General features: G+C 43.9%; 1 protein-coding gene across 9 annotated transcripts in view; it reads right to left on the minus strand.

Annotated features, from left to right (window-relative positions):
- Positions 1–13,195, minus strand: part of TAF5L (TATA-box binding protein associated factor 5 like) — a 522,668-nt gene that overhangs the window by 173,794 nt on the left and 335,679 nt on the right. For all 9 annotated transcript variants that reach the window (XM_069234935.1, XM_069234937.1, XM_069234938.1 and 6 more), the window contains one exon: positions 2,541–3,265. In XM_069234935.1, coding sequence (XP_069091036.1) covers positions 2,541–3,265 — 725 coding nt within the window. The remainder of the gene's footprint in view (positions 1–2,540; positions 3,266–13,195) is intronic.

Here is a 13,195-nt window from a genome sequence, read left to right on the forward strand (position 1 = left end):
CAAACAACTGTTGTCCATTAAAAGGCATATTAAGCACAGCCTGCTGGATCTCTGGCTTAAATCCGGAGGTGCGTAGCCATGCGTGTCTCAGAATAGTGACCGCCGTTTTTACTGTTCTGGCGGCTGGGTCTGCTGCGTCCATAGCCGATCGTATCTGATTGTTGGGGATACTTTGCCCTCCTCCACCACTTGTTGTGCACGCTTTTGAAACTCTTTGGGAAGATGTTCAATGAAATGCTGCATTTCGTCCCAATGAGCCCTGTCATATCTTGCCAATAAAGCTTGTGAATTGGCAATGCGCCATTGATTGGTTGCCTGTGCTGCAACCCTTTTCCCTGCTGCATCAAAGCTTCGACTTTCTTTGTCGGGAGGTGGGGCATCCCCAGAAGTCTGTGAGTTTGCCCTTTCCCGGGCTGCTCCTTCTATCACTGAGTCAGGTGTTAGTTGTTGCGTGATGTACACAGGGTCAGTAGGGGGAGGTTTGTACTTCTTCTCCACCCTAGGTGTGATGGCTCTGCCTTTTACTGGGTCCTGAAACACCTGTTTTGCATGTTTTAACATGCCTGGTAACATAGGCAGACTCTAGTATTGGCTATGTGTTGATGACAGAGTATTGAATAAAAAGTAATCCTCTATAGGTTCTGCATGCAGTGCTACATTGTGAAAAGTAGCTGCTCTGGACACCACCTGCATGTAAGCAGTACTGTCTTCTGGTGGTGATGGTCTTGCCGGGTAGCAATCCGGACTATTGTCAGATACTGGTGCATCGTATAGATCCCATGCATCTGTGTCATCTTGGCTCATCCCTGTGTGCCTTGGTGATTGCATCATTGGTGGTGTTGCAATTGGGGACAGTTGCGGTGATTGCTGTGGCGATGGCTGTGGTGAAAAACGTGGTGGTGTTTTTTCTTTCGCCACTTTAGCTTTTGGCTGTTTTTCAGTTTCCTGGAAAGCGAGTTTCCGTTTCATTTTAATTGGGGTAAGAGTTCTTATTTTCCCCGTGTCCTTCTGTATATGGAGCCTTCTTTGTGTATAGTCTGGCTCTCCCATCTCTAGTTCTTGCCTGAATTTATGGCCTTGTAGTTGTGATGAAAGGCCTTGTTCTTCGGTATAGGAGCTCTGTTTCGGCTCCGAGGCTGGATGTTTCGGCACTGAAACCTTTTCAGCTGTCTTTTTCGTCTTCAAAGCTACCTCTTTCGGTTTCGGGGTGCCGATATCTCGGTGCCGAGTCTGGTCGGAGCCAGTATCTCGGTGCCGAGTACACTCTGTGGCGGTATCTCGACCGGAGTCGGATGTCTTCGACATGTGTGTGCCCTTTTTCGGTGCCGATGGTTGGTCACCTTGTTTACGGGTTAAGCCATGGCCTGCAGGCGATGGCGTCCCCTGGGCTTTCATTATTTTCTTGTGAGTTTTGGCCGGGACAGTTTTACTCAGTTTGTTGCCTCGCCGGCTGCTCACTTTCGGCCTCGTCTGAGTCCGAATCAGGAATGGAGAAAGTCTCCTCTTCTTCGACGTCGTGATGTCCTGCCTCCGTCGACGCCATTTGAAGCCTTCGAGCTCTCTGGTCCCGTAGCGTCTTCTTCGACCGAAATGAGTGACAGGCCTCGCAGGTATCCTCTTTGTGTTCAGGGGACAAACACAAATTACAGACCGAATGCTGGTCTGTATAAGGATACTTATTGTGGCATTCTGGGCAGAAGCGGAATGGGGTCCGTTCCATGAGCCTTGAAGATGCACGCGGTCGGGCTGACCAGGCCCCGCCAAGGACTGGAAGCCCGAAGGGCTACCGGAGCTCTTCTTTTCTTCGGTGTCGATGTGCGATTACTAACCAGATACCGAACGCAAACAATACCGTCGAATTTTCCGAGATTTTAACTAACTTTCCGAACGGAAACACAGAGCGAAGAGGAACACGTCCGAACCGGATGGCGAAAAGAAAACAATCTAAGATGGAGTTGACGCCCATGCGCAATGGAGCCGAAAGGGGAGGAGTCCCTCGATCTCATGACTCGAAAAGACTTCTTAGAAGAAAAACAACTTGTAACACTCCGAGCCCAACACTAGATGGCAGGAAATGCACAGCATGTTTATCTGCAGCTACACATGCCATCGAATATATATTAAATACGAAAAATCCTCCATTTCACAAAAATGAACAATCCAATTGGAACTTTACTCTCACCATTGTGTTTCCCCAACTTGCCAGGTGCATTTTGTGCAGTAAAATTAGACCTACTACCCCAATATGTAAACCCTGAAAACAGTTAACCATTCTAAACAAGACTCCAAGGTAGCTGATAAAGCCCAGGTATGCCATTTAAGAACGGACGCCATACTGAATGTGGTAAAATGGCTTACTTCTTTACAAAACATATCCTCCGATGAACATAACGTTGAGTATTTGTAAAGGCAGACCCACCTGTAGCTCTTCTTCCTTTTTCGGTCTATGGATGGAGTTGATCAACATTTGTTAAGGCAGATTTGGGTTATGCATGTATCAATTCCACACAATCTTAAGGGCAAACTTAATATCAACTCACCTCATCATCTAGGACATCAGGAGCCAGGTGGATATGGGATATGTCAACTACGTGGGGCTCAGATTTTAACTTTCTCGATCTTAGGCTCCATAGCTTCACACATGAGTTATCAAAACCAGCTGCAAGCAGCTTACTGTCTGTTGAGATCTCTGCTGTATTTAACAGCTGCTCTGTGTGGTAAAATGCATAGAAGCAAACAGTTGTAAGTGAGGGTGGCCCATCTTTGACTTTTTTGATGCTGTCCTGCAGCAAATCAAGTGCAGCTTCATTCTGCAGAATTGTTGTGGGCATTACTGATGATTCCATGCCATTGATCTCATTCTTTACAGTAATGCCACTAGCATACAGCTGGTAGTCTGATCTCTTGGCTGGCTGAACATCCAGGTGGATGTGGGAAGTAAGAATTTTGCACAAAGCAGTGTGGTTATCACTTTGGAGGTATCTCAGAAGAAAGTTGTAGCTGTCCTCCTGAAGGCAGATGACATACTTGTTGTCAAGAAACTCCTGGAGCTTTAAATTTGATAAGATGTCTTGCAGAGTGAAAGTGGTCTGCAGCTGATCAATAACATCCTTTTGACTAACATTCTGCACAAACATTCCATGAAAACGACTGTAGAAACTGTCCAGTGCGCTTTTCAGGCCATTTTGAACCATATCAAGATAGAGATAGACAAACAGCGGGTACAGAACAGGCATCACTTCATGGCTGTATTGCGAATCCGAATCTGTGGAAAAAACACAGCACATTGGAATCTGGGAACAAATGGCAAATACGAGCTTCTTCTCAAACTTTAGAATGTCTCTATCCAATAAACCCTTTCTGCTTTTGTCTAAAACTCTCTGGGTACAGAAAAAAACTTTATGACAGTGGGTGAAGACAAGCCTCACAAAAATTCCAAAAGAATGTACAGTTCTTCTCATTAGACATTTGAAATGATTTGTATAATTCAAGGGGAAATACAAAGACTTGTACACCATTCTATGAGCTGCTACGTTCTTTGTTGGGCTGAGACTGCAATTCATTGCTACATGCACAGGCTTTGTTATTTCAGTAGCTCGAAGGTCTTGAAATAGTGAACATTGATGTGTGGGACGTTAGCCAATTTTAAAAATGTTTTACTAAAATGATATGTATAATTACTGATCGGTGCTTTCAGCCAGACCTCTTCATCTATTGGTCAGTGTTATGTCTCACTATTTTTCTTATGCCCACTAAATCATAAAGCATGAGGCAGGAGGTTGGCACACTTCAGCCACTGGTTAACTTCACCATAAGTGACAGCTTTCTGGCCTTTGATAAGGAGTACATCCTGGGTTTCCCACAACAATGTGTGTGTTTTATTTTTAAACAAAACATTATTTTTCATTTACATTTTTCTTATTTTGTAGATTGACTACAGCCCGGTAGTTTCTACAACAATATTATTTTGCAAAAATGCAGACAAAAGAAAAAAAAAAAGCAATGACAAAGCCAAAAGACTGCCAGGAAACACCAGATCTATAGGCTTTGCCAATGCTTTTTCACTTACTTATTGGCATTATGGCACCTTGGGGGATCGGATCCAGCGATTTGCAGCCGCTCTCACCAGGACTGTGCCCATTAACATAATCTATACTACAAAAATAAACCAAACGCAAGAATGTTTGAACCTTCGTTGGGTGAGACTGTAATATGCTACTAGTTGCACGGACGCTCTATTGTTATATCACTTGACGGGTCTTGAGAATTGTTGGCTCTGTGGCCAGAGAAAGGTGGGAAGGGCAGTTAGGTCTAGGATCCAGAGATTCACAACTACCCTCGCTGCAAAATCAGGTTGTGCTACCAATATTATCTTAAAGCATTACTTATAAATAACTAAAGTTATAAGAAGAGAAACAAGTCTGACAAGGAAGCTGATGATTGTTAATGTTTATCTGTTGGGATGGAAAAGTCCATTGCATGGTGATGGACATGCACCCCTGCCCTGAATGTCCAAACTGTAATGATGCCTGGATCCCGGATGCCGATTTTCTTTAGTTGTCATGGGCAAATACAGATTATGTGTTTGGGCCTCGACATAGGCCTGTCTCACGGATTATGTTTTTTCCCTACTAGGAGGTGCATCTAAAGCACTACCCTCATAGCGGTGAAAGGCTACAGTCTTTACCAGGGGTTAAGCAGCACAGACCCGGTGACTGTAGCATACAGTCTATTGATCAGTGGGAGTGAAAGACCTTTTTACGTGCATCACTGGAGTAAGGCCCAAAGACTCACTCATTTAAAGTTCTGCTGCTGCATGCTTAACTCATCCTTTACCAACATTGGTTTGGCGTGCAGTGCTGCACACGTTTTGTGTATTATACATGTGTTTAGCGTATTTGTGTCTGTGAATTGCACAATGCACGTATGTTACATGCATGTGCTGGGTGTGCGTGTGCCTCGGAAGAGTACAATACATGAAGGATGTAGTGCTGTGTAGTGCATGTATATCATTTGCATGTGCTGGGTGTACGTGTGCCTGTGAATAGTACGACACATTGAAGATGTTAAGTTCTATTTTGGGTGACCCAAGACTAACTTGAGGAACATGAGGAGGTAGAAGAATCCCCCAGACAAATTTGTGGGTTGCTGCACTCCTGTGATCTCTATGGACATATGGTGTGACACTTCATAGGTGATTTTTGATTCAGAAAAAGGTCACCAAAAAGAGACCTGGACGAATCTCTGGAAGGAGATGGGAGCTAATAAAGTAATCATATAGAAGAGTGCTGAGGCCCTGAGGTAATCTTTTGATACAAATATCACTGTGGATGACCACCAGGTGCGAACCTCTAGTCTCTCCATAAGCCTGCATTATGGAGAGCTCAGATTTGGAGTTACTCTTGTTGTGATAGACTGCTTTCTGGAAGAAAGACACAGCAGAGGAGAGGGCACTTCAAAAGGAAGCAGATCACCAACATGAACTTCAAAGACTCAGACCGTCAGCCACGTTTGGCGTCTGGAAATGGATTATAAACTCAAGGTCCCAAAAACTGTAAACTGTCAAGCAGCCAGTTGGGATTCCAAGACCGTCTGCCGCTGGAGCTCCAATGTCTGCTTGGTTGCAAGGTCAGTGTACCATGTGAGGAAGAGGAAAGCACGAGAGGGAGAGAAGTTCTTCGGGGGACCCTAAAGATAGGATCCCTGGTGGTCTGGTTGAGACAGTCATTGTGAGGAGGCAGCTTTGTGACCCGAATGGACCCAAGTCCCAACTGAGGACTAGCACCAAAATGCCCCCCACTCCACTGCTGGGGAGGAACAGACTTATTAAGCATTGGAGGACCATCCCACCCCACAGCTGCTGCCTCCACAGGATCACGTATGATGAACTCAAGGACACCCGACCACTGCTCCTGCCAGGCCATGTGTGAGAAATTACTGGAGACAGCCACTGGAGCTTCAGTGCCCACTAAGGGAGTGCGTTCAGAGACTCCAGTTACTCAAATCCTCCTGGTGCAGGGTAAGACTGATTTACAGGCCAGACGACAACAGGGGGAACTTGCCTGCCATGTAGCTGTTCGGCACTGGAACACTTTTTAATTTAATTAAGAGCAAGATTTGGACTTCGGAGACTTGGACGACTAGTGGAGTATTAACCTCAATGTTGCCTATAAATAATGAAGTATAACCACCTTCCCTATTGAGAGAGGTGTGGGACTCAGGAACCCACCTATATAACACTAGACCCCTGACCTCAGAGGACTGCGTGTATTGTTTGTGAAGGTTGTATTTTCCTTTGCGTTCTGATACACCTGCTCGTTTTTATCATAAAAGCAAGTATTTCAATGGACATTTATTTAAGCTGCTAAACGTATTTTCAGTTGTGAGCCAGTGTTCATTCACCTGTGTCTACCTGCCCAATCCCCTCCCCAAAAAGAAGCCTTGAACTGTTCAGCCAGCACTACCACTGAGGATCACATGCTGAAGGGGGACTTATCCCAGTCGCTCGGGATCCACTGTAGGGCAGGCCCTGGGACGTCAGGAGAAAAAGGATTCAACCCCCACATTTGGGGTCAGCACCTCCTGCTTGCCCTGTATCCCCCTGAATTTGTTTCTGATGATTTCCTTCAGGTAAACTGTTGTAAAAAAAACAGTATTGCACTGTTTGAATGCAAATTATATCAGAGGAAGATATAAGCCAACCATGTTTTCTTCCTCACGAATGATTATAATGCCACACTACTAAAATCTGACATTAACAGCTCACTTTTTAGTGAGGAAACTAACCGAATTTGTGGTCTACCACGATTTATTAATGATCTATCTAAACGTTTTATTGAGGAGTTGTATTACTGATTTAATTGCATTCAGTGCTACCAAGAACCTTGGAAGGAGGATTCTTCTCTGAATTACACATCTTTCAAACCAGAGTCACAACAGTACTTGATTAAGAATTTCCAGACTGTCTGCGTTTAAATCTCGTTTTAAACTACTATATTTTAAAATCTATAGTTAATGACTACTACGCAGAGGTAATAACAGTGCCTGGCCCAACAAACACTAGCAGATAGGGCACACAGATGGATGAGATAATGAAGAAGATTAGACAGACAAACCTATCTCCTGTCCTCCAAATTCAGCTAAATCCTAGAATTGGTATAAAGATCCCTAGAGTTCAGGGGAAGAGTTCAAATTTGACGCACTGACTCTGCTGTCATGACCCAGGATAGCTAAAAGGCCCATACTGCCCCTAGGTGATTGAAGGTGGGGCTCTCTTTGCCTTGTGAGCGAAGACAATCGCGTAACAAACCGTTTGTGTTGGTGCTGTAATTTAAGAAACTATTTATTTAGCTTGGTGTTCAAGTATACAGTTTCAACTATATAAAACTTATTCATTGGGCATAAACAGTAACAAATGATTCGATATGCACGGGCTTTTAAGTAGTGTTTTGGGGCTATAACAGCACAGTTGCTTTGGAGTAAGGCATTGTATGAACTATGTAATAAATGCCTGGAGCTCCACGTCAGAGAACACGTGCTACAAAGAGATTTGAATACATTGCAACATTTTTTAAAGTTTTTTTTACACAAAATAATTGCTTAGTCTCGTGTAGGTTTGATTTATTCAGTCCAGTTAGGAGGAATCGCATCTGATGTTTAATACAGGTACCCAACAAAATGTTATTTTTATTTAAAAAAAAAAAATGCAAGCCACGCATGCGCAACGAAGTGGATTTTCTATTTCACAAATGCCGAAAGCATTTCTATCCACAAACAGGATTAAGCACCCGCTAATCAGACGTCTGTTTATCCTGCAAGCACATCTGTCACTGACAGCTGGGACAAATGGAGCCTTTAAACCTACGGTGGTCGATAATACGAATACCATTGAATTACTTTTTACCGTTTTATTTGGATAACACCAGGACATTATTTAAAGAGCACTGTTATGAAATGGCAAAAGTGATGTGGAAATATCTGTATTAAAAAAGTCGTGTTGTTTGTGGATCCATGGCGACTGTCATACACTGCACTAATCAAACTTTAAATTACAGAGCACGGACATTTAAAATATGTTGGCTAATACCACAAACACCTGCACTTTGTGTAGTGAGATCTGATGCATAACGCGCATCTATTAGCCTACACTGTGATTAGAAATGAGGAGTAACTTGCAATCAAACAAATCATGCATGGACTGCTGAATGAAAACTGTCTTTAAAGTATAAACATCTTAACAGTAAACAAAATCGTTCACGTGTGGCCATTCCCGCATAGGCCATCCAAACAAAAGGCGGCTAGACCTACCTCTGAGCCTGGAAACCTAACTAAAACTTAGGTAGAAATAAAGGAGCCTCTCTAGAAACGATTAAATGAAGCAGTTGGGAGTGGGGAAAGAAAGAACGCTCATCCTCCGACTGGCATCTGCTCTCGAGGCTAAAATGCAGTACGCAAACCTTTTGTACGAGTACCGTTTCCAGGGCTACTTCTGTAAATTCGTGAAAGTAGTAAATCTGCACCAACGCATGAAACTTACCACATGGGTGCACGTTTGTAACTTTTTTTTAAACTAGAGCTCCTAATTATGTGTGGCGTTAGAACTTTTGTTGTTAAAATCGACATATTTATTATACACACAAAAATGTATAACTTCATATATTGTTAACTTTACTGTGAGTGATAGTATTCGGTTAGTTCACAAGCATGGCACACAGTTTCAGTCACTGCCAGGGGCTACCATTGCAAAATGTGCCTTTTAAGACCAAACACATTTTAGCTTCCAGGCATTTTTGTTGGTACATTGGTAAGGGCCCAGCAGCACCCACAATATCAACGTTTTATAAAAACTATGTTGAAACAAAACACACATTTTCAAACTAAAAGGATGGCAATCAGTGCCGGACCTATTGCCTCTGCCAATTATTGTTTATATTAATGCTTCCCATAATCTTGGCAAAACTGATTTTACACTAATTCTCTGTTGATATTTGACAGTACTAGCATGTATTTAACCACATTTTACTAAGTGACAGCACAAAGAAATGCTACTTAAAATTGCAGTTTAGAAAAAATGTTACTCTTCTAGCTGCTATTGTTTTTTAATATTTTATTTTTAAGGTAAAGACTCATCGAAATAGCTTTCAAGCTTCTGCAAGTGTTTGCACATAATCAAAGAGCATTATGGGAGCGTTGTAAGCAGACTCAAATTGTTAATCTTTACAAATGTGCATGCACATTTTTATGCTGTAGTACAAGCCGAACACACAGCATTTCCTTAGAACGCGTGACCTATTAGTAAAGACTATGCAAAAATGAACCATGAATACAAGTTTAACAGGATGTGCCTTAGCTGAAGACAATCTTCTTTCACAGATGGATAATGTGGTACTATGAACGGGCAGTCAAAGGATTTGTGCTTAAGGGACTTGTCCTGAAAACAAAATAAAGATAACACCCACATCTTAAAAAGTTTTACAGAACAATAAAAATAAGATTAAACAAACAAAATTACCAGGGCATACGGAATAAGAGGATCCTTAATGAGGTTTACAATCTTCCTATTTATACTAGCTTTACTCCCCTCAACAGTGTACTGAGACACTACCCTCTGTCACTATGGTGGTTACACCACCAATGAATTTTGGTTACAAGGGTGTATTAAACCCCCTTGGAAGGGATGTAAGTGTCTAATTAGATTAGGTTCTTGGTCGTGAATGTGGCATGGATAAGCACAAAACTGGAGAATCCAAATTGAAATTCCCTTAATGGGGATTTTAAGATTTTGGCCCTCATTAAGACCCTGATGGTCGGGGATAAAGTGGCGGTATGACCATGGAGGAAAGCTCTCCAATAGACAGCCAATGTACCACACTGGCCACCAGGGCGGAAACAACAGCCACCACAGTGGTAGCCGCCTACAGCCAGGTGGAAGTCAATGTTCCACCCACCATATTATGACCCAGGAAACCTCCACCTTTTCTGGGGGGTAGCAACGGCATCAAAAGCCTGGCGGAAACAGAGCTCAGAAGGGAAAGGACTCACCATTGGAGACACAGGGAACAACCACGCCGCCATGGAACCTGAACTGCATGTCTTCCCCATGATCTTCTACATTCCGCGCTCCACAATGAACACCAACGACGGCGAAGAGGGTGACACACACACCCCGACACCATACACACAACCAGATGCATTATAAAAACAATAATAATACTGTATCTCGGATGAATAATGCGAGGACAAAACAAATTTCACAAATGTGTTTGTAATAAGGTCAACAGTAGAAATAATAAGTTAGGCAAGATAATAGATATATACATATGTACAGAAAAAGGGACACAGCCCAGTCCAATATATGCGTAGCCTACATTGCCACAGGCCAAAGTCCAAGGCTATACATGTCACCTGCTTCAACACAGAGAGAACACTACAGGGGCATCAGTTGGTAAATAAGCAGGCACCTCAGGGAGACGGGGGATAGGGGGCACCTCAGCCTGGAGATGTAACAAGACCACTGGTTCTGCAGGGGGCATCGTGCCCTGTGCTTGATCCTGGGGAGTGTTGGGCATGTGGGTGTCTTACCCACTGGTTCTGGAGGGGGCAACCTGCTCTGCGCTCTTGGTCCTGGGAAGTGATGGGTTACAGTCTCTCAAGTGGGTGCCTTTCCCACTGGTTCTGGAGGGGGCATCATGTCCTGTGCTTTATCCTGGGGGGTGTTGGGCATGTGGGTGTCTTACCCACTCGTTTTGGAGGGGGGATCGTGCCCTGTGCTTGATCCTGGGTAGTGTTGGACATGTCGGTGTCTTACCCATTGATTCTGGAGGGGGCATCGTGCCCTGTGCTTGATCCTGGGGATTGCAAGGTCACAGCCTCTCAGGTGAGCGTCATACTGTAGGAGGTTGGCCTGGCTTATAGTGGGTACCTGAGGGTACTTACACCTGGTGCCAGGTCCAGTTATCCCTTATTAGTAGCGTTCTAGCAGCTTAGGCTGATAGAGGTAGCTATAGCAGAGCAGCTTAGGCTGAACTAGGAGACATGCAAAGCTCCTACCATACCACTTACATCATATAGCACTATATCATAAGAATCACAATATTCAGAGTTACTAAAAATAAAGGTACTTTATTTTAGTGACAATATGCCAAAAGTATCTCAGAGGATATACTCCCTTAGGAGGTAAGTAAAATACACAAAATATACACAGAAACCAAAATCAGGTAAGTAAACAGTTAGAAAAGTAGTGCAAACACTGTAGACTACAATAGGATGCAAAATGCCTAGGGGCAACACAAAATATATACTAAGAAAGTGGAATGCAAACCACTTGGGGACCCCAGGCCTAGTGTAGTGTGTAAAGGGTCACTGGGAGTGTAAGAAAACACTAAGGATGTCCAAGATACCCCATCCCAAGACCCTGAAAAGTAGGAGTAAAGTTACCCTACTTCCCCAGAAATACACTAAAGTCGTGATAGGAGATTCTGCAAAGACCACAACAGACTGCAAAGCACTGAAGACGGATTCCTGGATCTAAGGACCTGTAAAAGAAGGGAACCAAGTCCAGGAGTCACAAAAGTGTCCAGAGAGGGCAAGAGCCCACTAAACCCAAGATAAAGGTGCAAAATGGCTGCCTCCGGGTGGAAGAAGCTGAAGATCCTGCAACAACGGAAGATGCCAGGAACGTCTCCTTTGCATAGATGATGTCCCACGGAGTGCTGGAGGCTGCAGAGTTGTTTCTACGCAGAAAGACCGCAAACAAGCCTTGCTAGCTGCAAAGGTTGCGGTTGAAGGAAAATGGTGCTGCCCGGGCCCAGGAAGTTGCCACTTGGAAGAGGAGACAGAGGGGACGCTCAGAAACACAGAGAGCCCATGCAGAAGCAGGCAGCACCCGCAGAAGTACTTGAACACGGGTTCAAGAAAACGGAGCATGGCGGTCGTCTCAACACTACAAAAGAGGATCCCACGAAGCCGGTGGTCAACTCAGCGAGTTGAGCAATGCAGGACGGAGTGCCGGGGACCTGGGCTATACTGTGCACAAAGTTCCTTGCAAAAATGCACAGAAGCCCTAGCAGCTGCAGTTCACGCTGTACACAGGATTACTGTCTAGCGTGGGGAGGCAAGGCCTTACCTCCACCAAATTAGGACAGATGGACCACTGGACTGTCGGGGTCACTTGGATCCAGCTCCTGTGTTCCAGGGACCACGCTCGTCACGATGAGAGGGGACCCAGAGGACCAGTGAAGTAGAAGTTTGGTGCCTGCGTTAGCAGGGGAAAGATTCTGTCGACCCGCAGGAGATTTCTTCTTGGCTTCCAGTGCAGGGTGAAGGCAGACATCCCCCAGAGCATTTACCACCAGGAAACAGTCGAGAAAGCCGGCAAGATTAGGCGCTACAATGTCGCTGTTAGTCTTCTTGGTACTTTGTTGCAGTTTTGCAGGCGTCCTGGAGCAGTCAGCGGTTGATCCTTGGCAGAAGTCGAAGAAGCAGATGCAGAGGTTGGTGTGTGTGTCATAATATGGTGAACAGATATCCACCGCAGTAGCGGTATGTTGGCCGCAGTCAGCGTGGAGGTAAGTGGGATTTATCGCCAATGTCCTAATGAGGGCCTATACGTCTACAAGAGATTTTTTAAAAATCTATTGTCCTTATCATTTATGGTGGAGTCAGCTAAAGCTGGCCTTGCTATTTTAATAATCATTTATGTTCCAGGGAAAGCTAAATTGGTTGAGACTGGTTTACGTTATTACTAGCTTTTGAACTTGAACTTTTTTGGGTGCCCTATATACTGTTCAAAAAGTGTTACAATTAATCTGTTTAGCTCCTGAAATGCTGATCCTATTAGAGTTCTTGAAAGGACTTTGAATAAGTGATTTTTGAATAAGAAAATGGAGTACGATATAATTTGGGTGGAGATGTTAATACCCACTTATGTGGTTTATCAATAATAATGACTGGATTGTTAAACAAAGTTTCATGTTTGCACACAATCTCTGCTTAATGCCTGGTGCTGTGGTCTTGATTTTGATATTTTTCCCAACTGCTATTCAGTTATTTTCTGTGGATCTAATTGAGACACATTATCATGAATTTTTGACTTCTCACAGACGGGTCAGATGAGAAGGATGTCTGAGGAGAATTTTAAGTGATCTTTAAGCCTGTAAAAAGACCGTTGACAGTAAAGACAATCTGAAGAAGGAAG

The sequence above is a fragment of the Pleurodeles waltl genome, chromosome 5 (genome assembly GCF_031143425.1).
Source record: "Pleurodeles waltl isolate 20211129_DDA chromosome 5, aPleWal1.hap1.20221129, whole genome shotgun sequence".
NCBI classification, from domain to species: Eukaryota; Metazoa; Chordata; class Amphibia; order Caudata; family Salamandridae; genus Pleurodeles; species Pleurodeles waltl.